The 19,877-nt window shown below is 41.2% G+C and overlaps 1 protein-coding gene across 8 annotated transcripts in view; it reads left to right on the plus strand.

Annotated features, from left to right (window-relative positions):
- CCDC187 (coiled-coil domain containing 187) overlaps positions 1–19,877 on the plus strand; it is a 116,182-nt gene that overhangs the window by 36,978 nt on the left and 59,327 nt on the right. For 7 of the 8 annotated variants that reach the window (XM_072632966.1, XM_072632967.1, XM_072632963.1 and 4 more), the window contains 5 exons: positions 2,327–2,461; positions 3,333–4,000; positions 5,835–5,926; positions 8,844–9,454; positions 10,862–10,949. In XM_072632966.1, coding sequence (XP_072489067.1) covers positions 2,327–2,461; positions 3,333–4,000; positions 5,835–5,926; positions 8,844–9,454; positions 10,862–10,949 — 1,594 coding nt within the window. The remainder of the gene's footprint in view (positions 1–2,326; positions 2,462–3,332; positions 4,001–5,834; positions 5,927–8,843; positions 9,455–10,861; positions 10,950–19,877) is intronic. The other variant, XM_072632968.1, reaches the window with a different exon arrangement.

Raw genomic sequence — 19,877 nt, forward strand, 5'->3', positions numbered from 1 at the left:
GCACAACTCAAGGTGTGTTAGCAGCCTTGACAGCTAAAGGTTAACATCCTCATCTGTGATCTATACTTAGATCAATACTTCCCCAAGAGTCCAGTGGCCTGGCATCATGGACACTGAGCTTGCTTGCGTTGAGGTTAATCCCTATTCCAGAACTTCCAGGGGAGATCTCAGTGAATAAGGGCATAGTGGCAGATCTGGCTCTAGGGCAGGCCTATACCAGTGAAGGCCAACATTGGCTGAAGGTAGCAGAAACCTGATTTTATCAATTTGACGCCAGTCTGTCAAAGGATTTGGAGATAGGAGAGGCCAGGAATCCTGTGAAATATTTGCATCTTTTATAGCCAATCCTACAATCTGAGCTGATCAGCAAAATCTTATTGGAGATAGATAGACAGATAGATAGAAAGAGAGAGAGAGAGGAGAGAGACAGAGGAAGAGAGAAAGAAGGATAGAGAGGGAGAGAGAGAGAGACAGCACGAGCGAGAAGAACATCTCAAGTGTCTGTTGGGAGAGATTGTCTATGTATTTGTAATGATCTTGGTGTTGGTATCGGCATCTGGTGAATGTAATCTGAAATTATGAAGTAAAACCTTGATAAATGGTGTTTATTATGTGACAACATTTATTAAAGAAAACTCATTTGTGTTTGTGATGTGGTAGATCGTTTATTTTTGCATTATACAGGGCCTCTCATTCTGCCTGGGCTAGGAGCTTTCATTGATTCTCTTTCTCTGTTCCTGCTGACTTGCACCAGTTTAAAATCAAATTAGTTTACTCTCATGAGGTGCAAATCATCAAAAGTAAAATGATATTTCCATTAACCCTCACTCTGACTCGCTGTGCAGTCCATTGAGCTTGAGTTACGTTAGTGGCAACAATGCTCTTCCCTTGGCTAGGGAGGCAGCTTTGGTTTACAGGGTAGGTCTCATGTCTGGTCTACAAGTTGCTTTGCTGGGAACGCCAAAAGAGGCAAGGAAGCCAGTTCATTTTGGTCACTCCCCAGGTCTTGACTTTCTCATTTGTTGACAAAGACCATCATGAGCAGAGGTAAGGATGACAAGAGAGGGCATCTGGGCAAAAGCCATCCTCATCTTCATCTCTTGTCTTGGTATGGTGTTGTATCATTTCCAAAATACATTCGTACTCATTTTCTTGTTTGATCCTTATTAAGCAGCTCTGTGTGGTAAGTAGGGAAGGTGATGTACCTCCATGTAACAGCTGAGGAAAACAAGGCCAAGAGAGATAGGTAAGTAATTTGTCTGTGGTCCTCAATGAAGGCATGGTAGGACCAGAAGCAGGGCCCAGGTTTCTGAAGGGTGTGTTCTCTCCATCATAGTATATCTGTATATAGAGGATCTCATAGTTCACATTTAGACTATGAAGCATCATATCTTTTCTTCATGACAATCTTTCAGGGTAAGTGATATAAATATTCTTTTTTAAAAAATTAATTAATTTATTTTTAGTTTTCAACATTCACTTCCATGAATTTTAAATTTTCTCCCCTCTTCCCAAGATGGCATGCAATCTGATATAGGCTCTACATATACATTCCTACCAAACATATTTTCAAATTAGTTATATTGCATAGAAGAATTAGAATGAATGGGGGGATCCATGAGAAAGAAAAAACAGAATGAAACAAAAAGAGCAAATAGTCTGCTTTGATCTGCATTCAGACTCCATAGTTCTTTCTCTGGATGTGGATAGCATTTTCCATCATGAGTCTTTCGGAATTGGTTTAGGTCCTTGAATTGCTGAGAAGAGCTAAATCTATCAAAGTCAGTCATCATGCACTGTGGTTGTTACTGTGTACAATGTTCTTCTAGTTCTGCTCCCCTCACTCAGCATCAGTTCATATAAGTCTTTCCAGGTTTTTCTGAAGTCCGCTTGTTCATCATTTCTTATAGCATAATAGTATTCCATTACATTCATATACCACAACTTGTTCAGCCATTCCCCAGTTGATGGACATCCCCTCAATTTCCAGTTCTTGGCCACCATAAAAAGAGCTGCTATAAATATTTTTGTACATATGGGTCCTTTCCCCACTTTTATGATCTCTATGGGATACAGACCTAGAAGTGGTACTGCTGGGTCAAAGGGTATGCATGAAATGTAAATATCCTTGCCATTTTTCCAGATGAAGGAAGGGAAGTTTGATTCACCCAGTTATATGGCTAATCAATGTGATAGAGCTGGGACTCCATCAAAGTCTTCCTGGACCAGCACTGTGAGATCCTAATCTGAGCTTCCCACTCTGTCCCCATCCCCATGATCTAAAGGGGTTTTGTTGCATCTAGAAGCTGTATGTTTTTTCTTTAAGATGCTAAGCTGACTGACGTTTCTGCATGGAGAAAGGGACAGAAGCTTGTGAGGCTCCTCCTTGGGCCCCCTCCCACATTTCTCCAGCTCCAGAATCGAGCCCTTTTAGGAGGCCCAGTCATCACAAAGGAGTCAGGTATTTGGTGCTGTTCTGGAAATGGAATTCTTTCCTCAGTTTCTATTTTGGTTCTAGTTAGGTGGTGTATATGTGGTGTGGGGAGGGAGGGGAAGAGCTGGATGAGAAACTAGAAGACAGAGACATTACTGAGTTGCTTTTAGAGAGGTAGAACCAGAGCAGAGGGAGTCATCAGTCTTCCATCTGGGACCCTTCTCCAAAATATCTCCTATACTGACCTATCAGTGACACTTGAAATGAGAGGACATTAAGTGTTTCATTCTTTCAGGGGTAAACATTACCCTATCCAAATATCTGTTTTCAAATATAAAACTTTGTGGAAAGGGTTTTTTGGGGGGTGGAGGAAGAGATTTCTTAAATTCTAATAGTAACCATCAACAAAAACATTTAAGCAAACCAGAGTTTTTAAAAGATCACACATGTGTGAATTATAAATCATTAGGAATTTGAGGTTTTTTAATTCAAATTAGGAAATATTATAAGACTACCCTGCTTGCTTCCCTGTCCCCTTGGATCTTTTCTTCTGTGCATTTAAAAAAATATTGTTGTTGTTATTTGGGGCTATGTAAAAATAATTTCAGTGTGTGTAATATTATTGTTCTAATTCTGCTTTCTTGATGCTGTAGTGCCTTGCTTCCTATAAGTCTTTATCTATTCATATGTCAGAGAGAATCAGTTTATCATGCAGTTCCCTCACATGTGAGATGGGGCAATGTGCAGGACCTGGCCACCTGGGGACGTGGAGAAAAGGTTTCAAACTCATTAGGGACTGTGTAATGGTGGGATGTCTGACACCATGACCATTCTTGATCTTTTCCCTAATGCTTCTCCACCCCCAGCTTCCTTAATATTTCTGTGACTGTGTTTGCAGGACTGACGGAGAAGACTCACAAATCTGAGCACATACCACCCCCCACCCCAGATATAAACAACCAGAAAGGAGCACCTCTCCATGAAAACTTTCAGATCTCTCCAGAAACTTCAGCACCAGTGGACTATGCTAGTTCTGAACCATTCCAAGCTATCTTGAATCTTTTGAAAAATCTCCAATCACACATTCAAGACAAGGCAGATAACAAAAGAACACAGTCCCAGTCTCCAAAGGGCACCTCTACCAAGAAAGCAGGCGAATCGAAATGGCATTCCTCAAGACCTCAAAATACAGCATTGAGTAGAAGGAATCTTCAATTTGTCTCAGACAGAGAGAACTTTTCTTCAAGGATGGGTAGTTCAGGAGCATGGAAAGTATCTGGAAAAGAAAATGTCTGCCAAGGTACCCACAGAAAGACAGATAGGAGTGCCCCTCGGCCCTATACCACTGCAGAAATCCGGGAATTCATGCATCAGAAAGCAATAGAAAGAAAGAGGAGGTGCCTTGAAGCCAGAATATCTGTAAGGAAAGCCTTGGAGCTGAGAGAGAAGAAGTTGCAAGAGGTGTATAAGAAACAGAGAGAAGCGTTCTCTAGGAAGACCAATGCCAGAATCTCACAAATGCCATCCAAGACCATTGCCTTTGCACAACAATTCCACCTTTCCAAAGTAGGTGCTTGGTGAAAAGATTTGTTGACTGGGTAGTTCTGGATCCCTGGGCTTTTACCTCTGGAGGTCTATGATTATGCTAGTCTTGTAATTTAAATTAGAGAATGCAGGGCTCATGAGGAATGAACCCGACTCAATCTCCAAGTAGACCAGTTAGCCACTCTCTTCCATGGTCATAGATTGCATCACTGGCAATCACCTTGCAATTTGCATGTCACTGGGTCATAGGAAAGATCAGGAAAGGGCATGGTAATATTCAGTACATGTAGCCCCCTCTGCTAGAATGACAATTCAGAATTTTCATACATTCTTAAGAGGTTAAGATTATCATCTTAGCATGTAAAGGATTTTTTAAAAAGTATTTTCATCATCATTTACACCAAGGGGTTCTTAACCATTTTTGTGTTTATCATGGACCCTTCTAACAGTCTCAGAAATATGTTTTTAAATTCATAAAACAAAATACATATGGTTACCAAGGAAACTGATGATATTGAAATACAATGATCCAAGTATGAATTTTTTTAACCCTTCATTTACACAGAAGAGGGGCTAAAGACAAAGTTTTTTTCTTTCTCTCTCTCTTTAAAGCAAGAAATAGCTGTTAGATCCAAAGGATTTCTTGATTGGAAGAGATGCTAACAAGGCCATAGAATCTATCTCTCAGAAATAGCATGGCATGGTAGAAAGAATATTGGATTTGGAATCAGACAACCTGTATTTGAACCCTGGCCCTGACACTTAACTCGTGACTTTCTGCGTATCATTTCACTTTTCTGGGCCTCAGTTGCCTCATCTCCAAAAAGAGGCTAATGATTTAGTGCCAAGTATAGGGCTGTTAAAATGATAACATACTTTGTAAAATGTGGAGCACCATATATGAGTGTGAACAATCTCCTAGTCCCTTAGATGGATCTATGAGATCTTGCTAATATCGATTGGTCCCCCCACTAGTCAAGATCTCAATTCTTTCAAATCTTCTTATCCCATGTGATTCTTGTCCATTATAGGACATGAAGCTAGAGATTTTCCTCTGGTTCTTTTGATAGATGATCCCCCAAGCTCTTTTAATAGAGTATTATCTGTCCCTGAGCTTCAATAATAAGGACAAGTCAATCTCAATGATTTATGGTTTTTGAAGCAAAGAGGGCTGGATCAAGGGTGACCTCCTGAAGTTCTTTCCAAGCCTGATAGCCTAAGTCTTTGAAAAATGGACCTTACTTCAGGGAGGATGATAAAAAATCTCAGACCTGTTGCTTGTAGGATGTAGGGTGACTACATGGAATAGGGGAGATAATGGCCATCTGTTTCTCTTTTCTCTTGGAAACCAGCAACAACTCATGTTGTGTGTGGTACTCTGGTCCTCACTAATAACCACAGCTGTCCCAGTTAAAGCATTTCTTGAAGCACGCAATAGTCCAACAACATCTGTTCTGTTACTGTTGATGAGTAATTTAAAGCCTTGATAAGTTTCACTTGGGTTACCTAGGTTAGAAGTTGGGGTTTGAGTCAACAGGGTTGGCCACTGGTGGTATGTGCATATGTGGGGATAGGGTAGGAAGTATTGAAAGCATAGCTTATGGAACCTCTTCACCTTGGCACTACTTTGTCTTGAACACTTAGAAGATGAAGGTGTGGATATTGGAAGGAATTTTTACCCTCATGTTTCCTTAACCTGGATCTAAGCCAACCTTCCATGTTGAAAAAGGACTCTCATGTGTCTCTTCTACTTTTTCCCCAAGCAGAAGCCCTTCCCTTTCTTCAGTGCTGGTGCTCTACATATACTGATACTAGACAAGCATTTGTTGAATTCTTGGTTATTCTTCCTGTGTAGGCCCAGGAAGCCAAGGAAAGCCAAAAGGAGGCAGCTCTGGATGAAAAACAGGAATTGGGCACTGTGCTAGGTAACAAAGAGCTTCAAGACAGGTGTGTATAAAGCAAACACTTATTGAGTGCCTATCGTGTTCAGAGTACTGTGGGACGTACAAAGATTAGATAAGTTGTTGAGCCGGCCCTTATGAAACTGTTGGTTTTAGCAAGGGGATGACACAAAAAAGAGATAATTATGATGTACAGTATTGTATAATAAATGCATTAGTGAGGACCAAGGCTGGGGGTGAGGGGTGAATGGGTAACCTAGAGGATAGGGAACAGCTCCATGGAAGAGGTAGGATGTGAACTGAGCTCTACAGAATGGGGTGGGATTAAACAGGCAAAGAGGGTGAGAGGAGATACTCTGGGCATAGAGAACAGCATGAAAGAAAGGAATGGAGGCAGGGGGAAAAGTGTGTAGTATTTTGGGGAAGAGAGAGAAGTCAAATTTGTTTGAAATATAGAGGGCCTGAGGATGGGGAGTCATAGGAGAAGGATGCAAAGGAAGGAAGAGGCCAGATTGTGAAGGCCTTTGAGTTCCAGAAAAAGGAGCACTTGGACGGTAGATCTTCGAACAGAGGAAAGACATGATGAAATAGGGCAGAAGTTGGAGCAGCGAGGAAGTAGGATGGAAAACCTGTAGGACACTACTGAAAAGAATAAATAAGTGGAAATATGGGAAGGCAGGAGCAGGGGGAATGGAGAGAGGAAGCAGTTATGAGAGAGAATACCAACAAGAAATTAACAGGAGTTAGTAAGGGGTTAGATATGTGATATCAGAGAGAGAAGACTCAAAGTCACATATGTGACTCTGTAGGGGTGAGGAAAGCTGCAGAAGGAGCTCTCCCTCTGTCTCATGTGCGAGAGCGAGGGTATTCCAAAGGCATGAATCAGAAGGGAAGCCTTGTTGAGAGTTAGCATGGGAGAATTTAAACAGACTAGCACTCAATTTTCAAACTCTGTCTATGGCACATACACTTTTGTTAACCATGTTGTTTGACTTCTAAATGTGTAAGAATGAGGAAACATCTGGAGTTTTGTTTCTCCGTTAAGAAATTGGAGGGTTTGAAAGCTATCATAGAAATTTTTAAACGGGAAATAGAATGACAGGAATGAAATAGAATGAAGAGCAGCCTCTCCTTCCTCCTTAGGTAAAATTCAGATTATGCTATTGCTAAGGAGAAAGAATGTAAACAAATGGAAAATGCCCTGAGATCTGGTTTGTTGTCCAAACCCAGATCTAAGAATGGATTTGCCTTCTTTCCTCCAGCCCCTTTTGTTTCAATAGAACACTACAGTTTTGAACTAACAGATCCCCGCCACAACCTGGGTAGGAGATGACGTGTAGAGTGGGGGCTTGGACACAAAGATTGAGATGTCTGGCATCTTTGAGACTGGGGGGAAATAGCATTCCAGACAAGAGCTGCCTCTCTGTTCTTTGCTCTGGACCAGGAGTGAGGAACCTGCAGCCTTGAGGCTTTTTTTTTTTTTACTGACTCCAAGTTCTACAGAAAAAAAACAACTTTTATTGAAGGGATTTGTTCTGTGAAGTTTGGATTCAGTCAAAAGGCTGCACTTGAGGATCTAGATGGCCACATGTGGCCTTGAGGCCGCAGGTTCCCTGCCCCTGTACAGCACAGCTCTTTTCTCTGGGTCTTTCTCTCCCACAGTCTAGCTGTCTCTTCTGTCTTCCTCAGTGATCTAGACTGGTGTATGTGTGGCTTAAAATCTGCTTCTCTCATTTCTCAGGAAAATTATATACAGTTTTCTTTGTTCTGCAATTCTGCAGAGGCTCCATCGTGGCGTTTTTCTAAAGCTAAGACTTGACTGACTTCCTCAGGAACATGTTTTTGGGGGGAGTTTGGGAGGAGGATCTTCAGTAACAGGGAATTTCTCTCAGCTTCCTTTCTTTTGGATTTTCCTATGTCCATGCCGTCTCCTCCATTTGATTATGAGCTCCTTGAAGGGACGCACTTTCATCTTTGCCTTTCTTTGTATCCCCAGTGCCTGGCTCATAGTAGGTGTTTGATAAATGCTAATTGACTGACTGATTGACTTCTGACAATCCCAAAGCCAGAAAGCATTTCTCTTGCATGTTGAGGAAACTTTTTTGTTTTCCAGTATTAACATAAACAAACTCCCTTTAATTTAAAAAAAAAAAAGCTTGCTTAATGCTCTTTTACAGCAGTCATTCCCAGATAGAACACAACCCTGACTCTTGATTACATGTGCAGTGATATTTCCCTTATAACAAAGAACAGTTAATGTCTGACATCATATATAGTATTCCAGATCCATAGTCGCAACCCCCAACTCCCTAAGGAAAAAAAGGAAAAACTAATTAAGAACACAGGAGAGTATAAAGAACATTGGAAAGGGGCCACGTTGCATAATGGATAGAAAGGTGGCCTTGGAATCAAGAAGACCTGGATTTAAGTCAAACCTCTGGGACTCTGGGCAAGCTACTCGGTACCTTGAGACTGTTGATCTGCGCTGGCAGAGGGAGTTTCCTCATCGCTTCAGTTCAGCAATGAAATGACAAACTCAGTCTTTAAAAAAAAAAAGGGCAAGAAATTGTTCTTAGATTCGGAGAACCTGGGTTTGAAGACTGGTTCTGATTTTTATTGTCCGTGTGACCCTGGGCAAGTCACATGATTTCTTTGGACCTCAAGATAGGTTATGTGAAAACGGGGGATCATAGTAATATTTTAATAGCATCTATGATATCCCAGGTACTATGCAATATGGTCTACAAATACCGTATCTCATTTGATCCTCACAACAACCTTGGGAGGTAGGTGCTATTATTATCTCTGTTATACAGTTGAGGAAACTGAGGCAGACCGAGCTTAGGAAAGCACTTTGGAAAACTTTCAAGTGTTACATACGTTTGAATGGTTGGTTTGTTACTGTCAGTGGTTTTCATTCGAATGCCTTTCTTTTCAATTATTTTCCCCTTGTATTTGAACAGAACTTCCCATGATACTAAAACTCCAGTTACAACTAGTGCTTCTGAAAATGGGGTTAGCCCCCTTTTGCCAGTCTCCATGAATATATCCCCTGGGCCCTTGAAACAGCAATATTTGAACCCTACTTTACCTCCAGCTTTGAATCTTCAGTCAAATCAGGTTGAAAACTTGGCGAAGACTCAGGTTTCTGTGGCTCCTAGCAAAGAATCTAGCCCTATGCCCTTCGAACGCAATCAGGCCAGGATCCGAATTCTTGAGGCCACTGCTCAGGTGCTGAAGGAGAGAATTGAATTTTTGACTGAGAAGTTAAACCTCCCGGAAATGACTGGCACACCCAGTGACAAGTCTGAGAAGTGCATGGATGTACAAAGCTCTGCTACCTCACCAGCTCAGGAGTGCCCCCCAGAGGTAGCACAATCGTCTTGTGCTCTTACACTTGGGAAGACTTCCAGCCTAACTGCCTTGAGAAGCCCTGGAGGTCCTGAAGCAGAAATGACCAGTGGCAGAGAGAAAGGGATGACTCAGGAAAGTGGAAAAGATGGAGAGGAAATGGAAACAAAGGTCCCAGCTGTCCTTTTCAGCCCTGCTGCACCTGATGAACCGAGGCCCAAAGGTAGGTCTATATGCTAACTACAATTCAGTAGAATACTTTGACTTTTATCGGTTTAAAAAACAAGAACAGTAATTCAATTTATATCTCGATACTTCATGTATGTGAAATTGTGAGTCTATAGAGTGAAAATAAAAGTTCAAAGAAGCTACAGATTTGAGTCCCATTTAAAAACCATTAACACCTACAAACATTTTTCTAAAGGATGAATAGGCTATTGCAGACCTTTTCTTTTTCTTTTTTCTCTAAAGAGAAAAGTCCGCAATAGCTGAGAACACATCTATGTTGGAACATGTCTCTGAAATTTATAGTTATATGTATTTGTGTCTTATGACTAGATTATGGGAGCTATTTAACCTTAAATTAATAATAAACTTTAATAAATCTTAAATCTCTTTCCTCCTTGCATACTTCACTTGCTGAGGAAAACTTTTCTTTTGTACTATATGCAGGTAGGCACTTCATCATATTCAACAAATATTTATTATGGAAATCTGTAGACCAGTTGATCTGACAAACCAAATAAATATGTTAGGTCATAAAATGAGGCCAAACTGTCTCCACAGCACATTTATTTAGTCTGATTGTCTTTTTCTGGCTCTACAAATACTCAAGTAACGTATATTCTTTGGACCTAAAAAGGAGGCAGAAGCCCCTTTCTGTTTCATTTCAATGGGACAGAGTAATTATTGACCTCTAATAAACATTATAGCTGAAGTAGTACCAGAAAAGGACAAAAACCAAGTATGCCAATTATGGTTCTGTTACTACCATTTGCAAAGCTAATTATCTAAAATTGAATACATAAGAACCTAATCAAACTGAGAGCCTGACTTCCTCCTCCCAAACCCCACCCTCTAAGAAGGGTGTGAAATTCACACGTCCTTATGGAAATGTTTTTCCCTTCTAAAAGGTCACAAATGAATGATTCATAATAAAGACTTGAACCTCTTAAGTAATTGTCTCTGGAAAAGTAAACATAAAGGCATAGAAATCCATATATTTACCTAACCCTATGTATCCCTACTATTCTGTTTCATTCTTGTACCACTGATAACTGCTTTCCCCTTTCCTGTAGAGAAACGGAGGTAGTTTTTTAGCACTTGGGTTGGGGAAGGGATGGAGCCTAAAATTCAAACTCTCTGATACTTCATCTTATCACTTTAATGCTTTGTTTTTAGCTATGAATTGTGGATATAAGAAGCTGAAAAGTTAATCAAGAGAAAAAAAAGTCCATATCTGTACAAATTTATTAAGTTAAAAATAATTTTGTAATAAACTTATAGTTTTGGGGAGAGCATTTTTTCTCTTCTCTACCTACATATAGGATTCCCATCATTTTTACTCCTTAATCCTATTAACTTTGGAACAAGGTAAAATCATATTTTTTCCCTGTGTCTCTTTCCAAAGATCTTACTCTGACTGAAGATTCTGAAATGGAAAAGAGGGCACTAAAAGATAAGAAATTCACCTGTCCTCCTGGTTTCTTCATAAGAAGGTATGTCAGCCCAGGCTTGGTCTAAAACTCAGAGGCACTCCTTACATGGGCTGTTATGTAGGATCAGATTCTGTGATTGGTTCTGGGGTTCTTGTTTGGACTCATTAATCTCTAAGAGGACCTAGGTGTCTGGGAACAGTTTTAGAAGAGAAGAGGAATAGAGCCCTGGACTGTCCTGATCTTGCCCACTGAAAAAATCTGTGACAATATTGCCTCTTAGATACAAAAAAGATATATCTATCACTATTGATAATCTGTTCTTCATTGGAAGGCTATTTTGAGAGAGACAGGGAGAGAGAGGGAGAAAGAGAGAGGGAGAGAGAGAGAGAGAAGGTACATGATGAGTTGTGTTTTTGCATTTGGGATGTATTGTATTGAAGCATCCAATCTCTTCAACCCACTCTTGTGACTGGGTACTGCTGGGCAAGCTTAGAGGTGTGTCTCTGGCTATGGAATAGACCAAAGTACATTGGTGCGCACAGGAATGGAACCCATGCCCATGTTCTTGGTAGCCATATGTTTGTTTCAACTATGACCTACAGACCTATAGCAACGAGCAAAGCGGTGTGTTGGCTGATGGTTAAGTGTTCTAGTCTCCCTGTTTTTCAGTGAATGGCTCTGCTATATCTGTGCATTTGCTAGTCTCTGTGAATGAGCTGTAGAAACTTTCTGGAAAGCATCCTTTCCTGAAGTGAACAACAATAAAAACAGCCCCTCAGTTTACTGTATTAGCATGTTTGGACTGGCCTGCCCTAAACTGGGCCAGAGACATGGATGGCATAGGTGTCACAGACAGCACTGAATTTGTGACCTTGGACAAGACACAAATTCTTTGAGGCTCAGTTTACTTATCTACAGAATGAATGGATTGGACTAGATGGAGCCCAAGGTCCCTTCCAACTCTGACATTGTATGGTCTGTGATTTTGGGAAAGTTTGCTTTTCATAGGGTAGGCCTCTCTTACCAGACAGTGGGGGGTTAGTTTAATTACCAGGCACAAGGGGGCAGTAGTTACCTAAAGCAGTATAGTAAGTAATAGGCTGAATGAAGATGGAAGAGATCTTAGTGATCAAGTCCAGCCTCAGTCTAGAGGAATCCTAGTTAAGAGAATTTTGAAATTTAGAAATGAAGCCATGGGCTGCATTGCTATCAGAACTCCTGAGAAAGAAACAAAATAGTTTTTTCTTGTGGTAGATGGAGAGTCAATATGTATTGAAAACTGACCTTTTTCTGTTTTATGCTTTCATGTTCCAAACATCTCAGTCTGAATAAGACTGTTAACTCTTCGTAGGAATGAGGGGAGGAAAGGAAGAGGCCAGATACAACTTGGGATGCGGGTGAGGCAGACATAACCTCTCACCATCATAATGCCAGCCTGGCTAGCATCCAGAGGGATAATTAGTATCAAAGGTATTATCATAGATAGGAATGATGGCCCGTGCGATTGCGAAGGTAGCTTGGTATAGTAGAAAGAATGTTGGACTAGGAATCAAATGACCTCTCTCCATTACTGGTTAACTTTGAGCCACTGAGCAAGACGTCCCCTTCTTGGATGCCAGCTTTTCCTTCTACTGGATAAGACTTTCTATCCATTCCCTAATTTCATGCTTTCCAAACTTTATGTATCACCCCCTCAAACACACACACACACACACAATCACTGAGTAGTGTTCAGTCATGCGAATCATATGTATGGGATCATAGATTTAGAGACAAAATGGACCTTCAGGGTAATCTAGTTCAATTCCCTCATTTTACAGAGGAGGAAACTGAGTCCCAGGGAGATTAGAGCACTTGCCCAAGGTCACAAAGGTAGGTAGTAAGTGGCAGAACTCAGATTTGAACTCAGATACTAAGACTACCAATTCAAGGGAAAGCACTTGTGCACAGATGAGACCACATGTGGCCCTCTAGGTCCTTACAAGTTTGGATTCAGTCAAAGGGTCGTACTTGAGGACCTAGAGAGCCACATGTGGCCTCAGGTCCACAGGTTCCACAACTGCACTGAAAAATTAGGTGCCCCTTAGCCCCCAATTTTAAAAACTGCAGAAGAATCAGCTTGATATTTGGCTTCAAAGGTGTGGAGGAAGTATGGGGAAAGTCTGACTCTCTCCTCAGTGTCAGGCTTCTCTGCTAATCTAGCTGGGGAACCCCTCCTTGGACATGGGAAGCCCAGGATCTGAGCATGATGGGTTAGCATTAGAGGGGCCAAGAGAACAGAAATATTCTAGTGACTGACTGCTGGGGAGCCGCCATGATGCCAGTGTTCATAGGGGTTCCAGTCTCACTCACAGCAGGGACATGGTGAGGTGAGAGACACTAGTCAGCCTTGGTGTGTGCCTCTACTATAAGGGTCCTCCCCCTTCCCCTGGTGGAGGGTCATGGCTCTTTACTTCTGTGGCCCAAGCACCTGAGAAGAAGATGAGCATCACAGGCACTTTCCCACTAATTAAATTCATTGTGTTTGGCTCATTTTTATTGTATGATTTGAATTTTGTTTTCACTGAAAAAAAGTGGATGCATTTATGTGGAACCTGAATCCAGAAATATCTAGGAGGGCATTTCCCTTCAGACTGGAAAAACTTCCCTAATCAGTGAGTCTTTGGAGTGGGGAAAGGAGAATTAGGGGGGAGATAGGATTATAGCAAGCAGAGGGATCATGGAGAAATAAGACAGTGGAAGGGTTTATCCACAGTCAGCTAAGTCAGCTATAAACTAATGGGTTTATAGGCAGAAAAATCCTGCATTGCCTTGCAGAGAAATGTCTTCTATCTTGTAACCCCTGCCCTTGTTTCCAGGCAGAGGCTAAGAATTAGCAGCCAGTAGTATGCCTAGGGTTGCTATGTGGGTACAAGCTACTAAGTCCATTGAGGCTCTAGGAGAACAGTAGCCAGAATTTTTATTAGCGTAGAGACAGTGAGGCTTTACTCAGCAGTACCAACATCTGAGAGTGAGCTTCGTCACCGATGGTCTTCCAGTTTGCTATCCTCATGTCAGCATATTGGATAGCCTGACTCCCTCTGCTAATTTGCTCAGCCCCCTGTGCCTATTTCCCTCCACCATGCCTTTTGCTTACTAGCTCCCCATCCCCCACAGTATCTCTTTTTGAGGTCGAGGAGACTGTGATGATATAATATAATATGATAGGGGCAGGGCCTAAATTCTCTGCGACTGGGGACTCATGTCACATCTGACATTTGGTATCAATAGTAATGTTGGAGTACCCTGGATCTTTCCAAACCTGAGGTCAGCTTTCCCTGGCCTGGTTCCCTTTTCCCAAGGTGTTCCCACTGAACTGGTGGTTAAAGGTTTATGTCCAAGATAAAGATCTGAGATCTCTGCTGAGGAGGTGAGGATACTTTGGTTTCTTGGAGTTGGTAGGATTTAGGAATAAATTGTACTGTAACAGAGCACTGGATTTGAATTCAGAAGACCTGTATTTTAATTATGCCTACAATTTGCTCTCTTCCCAACTCTGATATTCTATTGTATGATTGTAACCTTGGGAAAATTTGACCTCTTAAGTGAGGGAAAATGTCATCGAGAAGATCTCTCTGACCAGAGAGCGTAGGAGTTAGCCTTCAGAAGGAGGTGGAATAGTCATAGGATCATAGATTTAAAGGAAGGGAACTTGGAGGTCATCTATTGCAATTCTAAGTGACTAGAAGAGTCTTAGATAAGAGAATCTTGAGATTTAGAATGTTGTCAGCTTTATTGCTGTCAGAACTTCAAGGGGAAAATAAAATGGCTTTTTCTGTGGCAGCTGACAAGTCAAAATATGTTGAAATGAGACTTTTTTTCTGTTTTCCTTTTTCCTTAAAACATAGTAATATCTTCTTGTCTTGCTGCCTTACTCTAAAGGTCTCAGCCTAGCCAAACTTCTAATTCTCTGTAGGGATGAGGTGGGAGAGGAAGGATAAATCAGTCAGTCTAGAATGAGTTGAAGACTGACATAACATTCCAACATTTTAATGCCAGGTTTATGGACAGTGTTCATGGGATAAAAGACTTGTATCAAGGGTATTGTCACGGGCAGGAATCATGGCACAAGATGTTGTGAAGATTGCTTGGTGTGGCAGAAAGAACATTGAACTAAGAATCAGAAAACCTTGGTTCTAATACCAGTTCCATTACTGACTTACTTTGTGTCCTTAGGGAAAAGATTTCCCTTCTCTGGATGCCAGTTTTTCCTTTTCCAGATCAGAACTAAGACGATCTATTCGTTAATCAGGGAGTTCTGTAGCTAGCAAATATAGATAAGAGTGCTGTGCCTAAAATAGGAAATCCTGAGTTTAAATCCTGCCTCACTCACAAGCTATGTGAACTTGGGAAAGTCACAACTTCTGTTTGCTCCAGTTTCTTCATCTGTAAAATGAGGACAGTAATAGCATTATCTTCCAGAGTTATGAGAATCAAATGAGATATTTATAAAGCTCTTCACAAACCTTAAAGTGCTATATAAATGTTAGTAATTATTATTAACTTTTTAAATAAGGGGTATGTGTCATAATTATTGTCAGAATAAGTTAATGTAGTATTTAAATAAATCATTTAGAGCTAAAACAGTAAAAAAAAGTTTTTTATTAGACATACATGGGCCTTATTAGACATAAATGGGCTAATATGTGTCTTCAGTTCTGACTAAGTTCTAAGGATCCCACAGCACCTGTTTCATCAGCCTTTGTGGGCATTGGAACAAATTCTTCTCATCTGTTCATTACTCTGGGTCTAATTTACCCACAGGTTTGAGGACTGTTGGTTACCCACCAACCTGGTTTAACTTGTCTGCTGAGACCATTTTACTGGGTGTGGCCAGGGCGCAAGCTACAGCTTCTTGGAGCCATAGACAATATTTGGGTGAAAGGTAGACCCCAAAGGTAGATGAGCAGCCCTGAAAAGTCAAACCCTTACACGAGAGGTGCTGTTCCTTCCTGAACACTCCATAAACCCTATGCCACAATTAAGGAAGAGTAAGAAGGCCAGATTACCAGAATGGTAGAAAGCATAGAGGAGCCCAGGCCATCTCCATGGTCCTGACTTTCATTCTGCCATTAGACTTCGATGACTCTGGAAGAGAGAGTGAGGCTGATGACCTTGTGCAGCTCTGATTCACTTAAATCTAATCCACAAGTCAAGACATCATTCCATGATGTGTTGGTCCTCTTTGAAAAATGAAGGCTGAACCATAAGAAATTAGTATGGAGCAGAAGGGTCCCAGGTCTGGTTGAAAAGAAATGGCTTGTATCTTGTAACCCTTATTCACTCACTAACGAATGCTAGAAATCAGTAGCAGGGGAAATACATAAAGTTGTGTACGTAGTCATGTGCTGCTAGAGTCCACTGAGGTTCTAAGAGAGAAGTGGAGAAATGTCCACAGCTGTTACTTGGGAGACTAGGCACCAACTTCTGGTGGCCCCAGTGGCCTGCCAATGAACATTCCTGGATTTACCATACTAGGTAGGCTGATGGCCACTTTTCCTTGCCCACCTCCAGCCCCCCAGTCCCAGATGTCCTAGTCCCCTTCTGCTATGGCAGCACACCCTGACTGTGGCCCTTCCTCTCACCTTCCCCAAAATACTTGTCTCCTTTTGGGATTGAAGGAATGATAGTTGTAGGCAGTACTGAATAGGAGGCATGAACTAGGCTGTCTGGAAGATAGATTCTCTCAGCTTAAGAGTTCACTACTGGGATGTTACAATTTTCACGAGGGACACTTAGGATCATCAATAATATTGGAGTACCCTGGACCTTTGCATATCCTGGATGAGCTTTCCTCAGCCTTATCTCAGACTGTCCCAGACTGTTTTCTCTTACCATGATGTCTCCATGAAATAAAAAGGTTTTCTGAGGTCTCTGTTTAAGATATCTGAGATTTCAGAGATTTTTGAGGAGGTGGTAATACATAGTTTTTAAATTCGTAGGATTAGGAGTGTGTACTGTAGGAGAAAAAGCATTAGATCTTAGAGTCAAAAGGCCTGTGTTCTAATCATGTCTCTGTTACTATGACCTTGGGTGAGTCATTTAACATTTCTGAGACTCACTTTCCTCATTTGTAAAATAAGGAATTGGACTAGATCAGAGGTGTCAAGGTCAGGTCTGTCCATGGGCAAAACTGTGGAGGGTGGCCTCAGTCAGAATAAAATGTTAATTGGGAAATGCTTATATAATAAATAAAAATGCAATACAACAGAGATAAGGTAATCTGTGGTTTTCTAAGTCAATATGCTCTCATGCCTTTCCAGTCACCAATGGAGTAAAACAGGGCTGTGTGCTTGCTCCCATGCTTTTTAGCATGATGTTTTCAGCCATGTTGTCAAATGCTTTCAATGAGGATGAACATGGTATCAAGGTTAAGTGCTGTGCTGATGGGAAGTTCTTCAGTCTGAAAAGGCTACAAGCCAAGACCAAAGTGGAGGGAGTGTTGATGCATGATTTTCTGTGTGCAGATGATTGTGCATTCAATGCAGCCTCTGAAGCTGAAATGCAATAAAGTATGGATCAATGTTCTGCTGCCTGTGCTAATTTTGGCCTAATAACACCAAGAAAACACAGGTGCTCCATCAGCCACCACCACACCATCCATATGTAGAACCATTGGTTACAACAAATGGAGAAGTTTTGAATGCTATGGATAAGTTCACTTACCTTGGTAGTATACTTTCCAGGGATGTACACATTGACAATTAGGTTGACACACGCATTGCCAGAGCTAGTTCAGTGTTTGGGAGGCTATGAAGAAAAGTGGGAGAGAAGAGGTATTAGACTGACTACCAAAGTGAAGGTCTACAGAGCCATTGTGCTGACATCATTGTTGTATACCTGCGAAACATGGACAGTCTACCAGTGCCATGCCAGGAAACTTCCATTTGAACTGTCTTAGGAAGATTCTGAAGATCACCTGGCAGGATAAGGTACCAGAAACTGAGGTCCTTGCTCAAACTAAACTGCCAAGCATTCAAACTATGCTTCAGAGAGTGCAGCTCCAATGGGCTGGCCACATTGTTTGAATGCAAAATATATGCTTGCCAAAAAGACTATTTTATGGAGAACTCGCATGAGGTAGGTGATCACATGGTGGTCAGAAGAAATGATACAAGGACACTCTCAAGGTCTCTCTCAAGAACTTTGGATTTGATTGTAGGACATGAGAGACACTGGCCCAGGACCACTCAGCATGGCATGCCCACATCAGAGAAGGTGCTGTGCTCTATGAGCAAAGCTGAATTGAAACAGCACAAAGGAAATGTAGTATGCGCAAATTTGGAGTAACCACCCCAAATGTCCACACAGACTATCTATTGTAGGGAGTTCCAAGCTCTTACTGGTCTGATCAGCCACAGCTGTACACATTGAAACTTTTCTTTATCATGGTGATGTCATTTTGGTCCTCTACAAGAATGAAGGACAACAACCAATCATGCCCTTTTCTAAGTCAAGTCTCCTGAAGTCCCCTGTTTGTATCTGACTTTGACTCCACAATTAGTAGAAGGTCTCTAAGGTCCTTTTCAGTTCTGATAATGCTACTATATGATCCTTGACTTCAGGGAAAGAATGACTTCTCCTATTTTTAAATTTTTATTTATTTAATATTCAATTAGTCCAAACTCTCTTCTTTCCAGACCCTCCTGCCACTCATTGAGAATGATATATACTTTACATGTGAAATCATGTAAAACTTATTTCCATATTAGCCATATTGAAAAAAAGGCAAGAAAAAAAGTGAGAAAAATATGCTTCAATCTGCATTTAGAGTTCATCAATTTTCTCTGGAGGTGGATAGTATTTTTCATCCTGGATCCTTTGGTATTGTCTTGAATTATTGTATTGATCAGAAAGCAATAGTCTTTCACAGATCATCATCCTTACAACATTGCCATTATTGTGTATAATGTTCTCCTGGTTCTGCTCACTTCACTTTGCATCAGTTCATGTGAGTCTTTGCAGATTTTTCTGAAACCATACCCTTTGTCACTTCTTACAGCAGAATAGTATTTAATCACAATCATATACCACAACTTGTTCAGCCATTCCTCAGTTGGTGGGCATGTCCTCAAGTGCCAATTCTTTGCCACCATAGTAGATAATATAAATATTTTTGTATATATGAGTCCTTTGCATTTTTATTTCATCTCTTTGGGATATGACCTAGTAGTGGTATTGTGCACAGATAGGTGGCAGAGTGGGTAGAGTGTAAGCCCTGAAGTCAGGAGGACCTGAATTCAAATCTGACCTCAGACACTTGTGTCTCTGACCTGTGTCATAGGTAGCTGTGTGACCCCAAGGCAAGTCACTTAGTCCTATTTGCCTCAGTTTCCTTAATGAGCTGGGGAAGGAAATGGCAAACCACTCGAGTATCTTTGCACTCTCCTACCCTACCCTCTCAGCTGAAAACCTTGTCTCATATTTCACTGAAAAAATTCAGGTCAGTTGAGCTTCCTCATCCCACATCATCTACATGTCTTCTGCCATTATCTTCTACATACCTGTCTCACATGAAGAGGTAGCTCTTCCCTTTGCCAAGACAAATCCATGAGTAAGTGATCCCATTCTATCGTCTCTTGTCTAGTAGATTGCCCTCTCCATTGTCCCTGCTCTCTCACTTATCTTCAGCGTTTCTGCAGTAGCTACTTTCCCACTACCTACAAATATGCCCATGCCTCCTCTTTCTACTCCCAGTTCTCAAAACCCTCACTTTTTCGATCCTCTTTCTATATTTATCCTCTCAAATCTCTCCTTCTGTGGCTAAACAATTGATGCCCTAACATTCTTTCCTCTCACACACTTCTGAATTCTCTATATTCTGGCTTTGGAGCTCATCGTTCAACCAAAACTGTTCTCTTCAATGTTATCAGTAATCTCTTAATTTCCAAAGCTAGAGTCTTTTCTGAATCCTCATCCTTCCTGATCTCTCTGTAGTCTTTGACATTT

Source organism: Notamacropus eugenii, chromosome 1 (genome assembly GCF_028372415.1).
Source record: "Notamacropus eugenii isolate mMacEug1 chromosome 1, mMacEug1.pri_v2, whole genome shotgun sequence".
In the NCBI taxonomy this organism is placed as follows: domain Eukaryota; kingdom Metazoa; phylum Chordata; class Mammalia; order Diprotodontia; family Macropodidae; genus Notamacropus; species Notamacropus eugenii.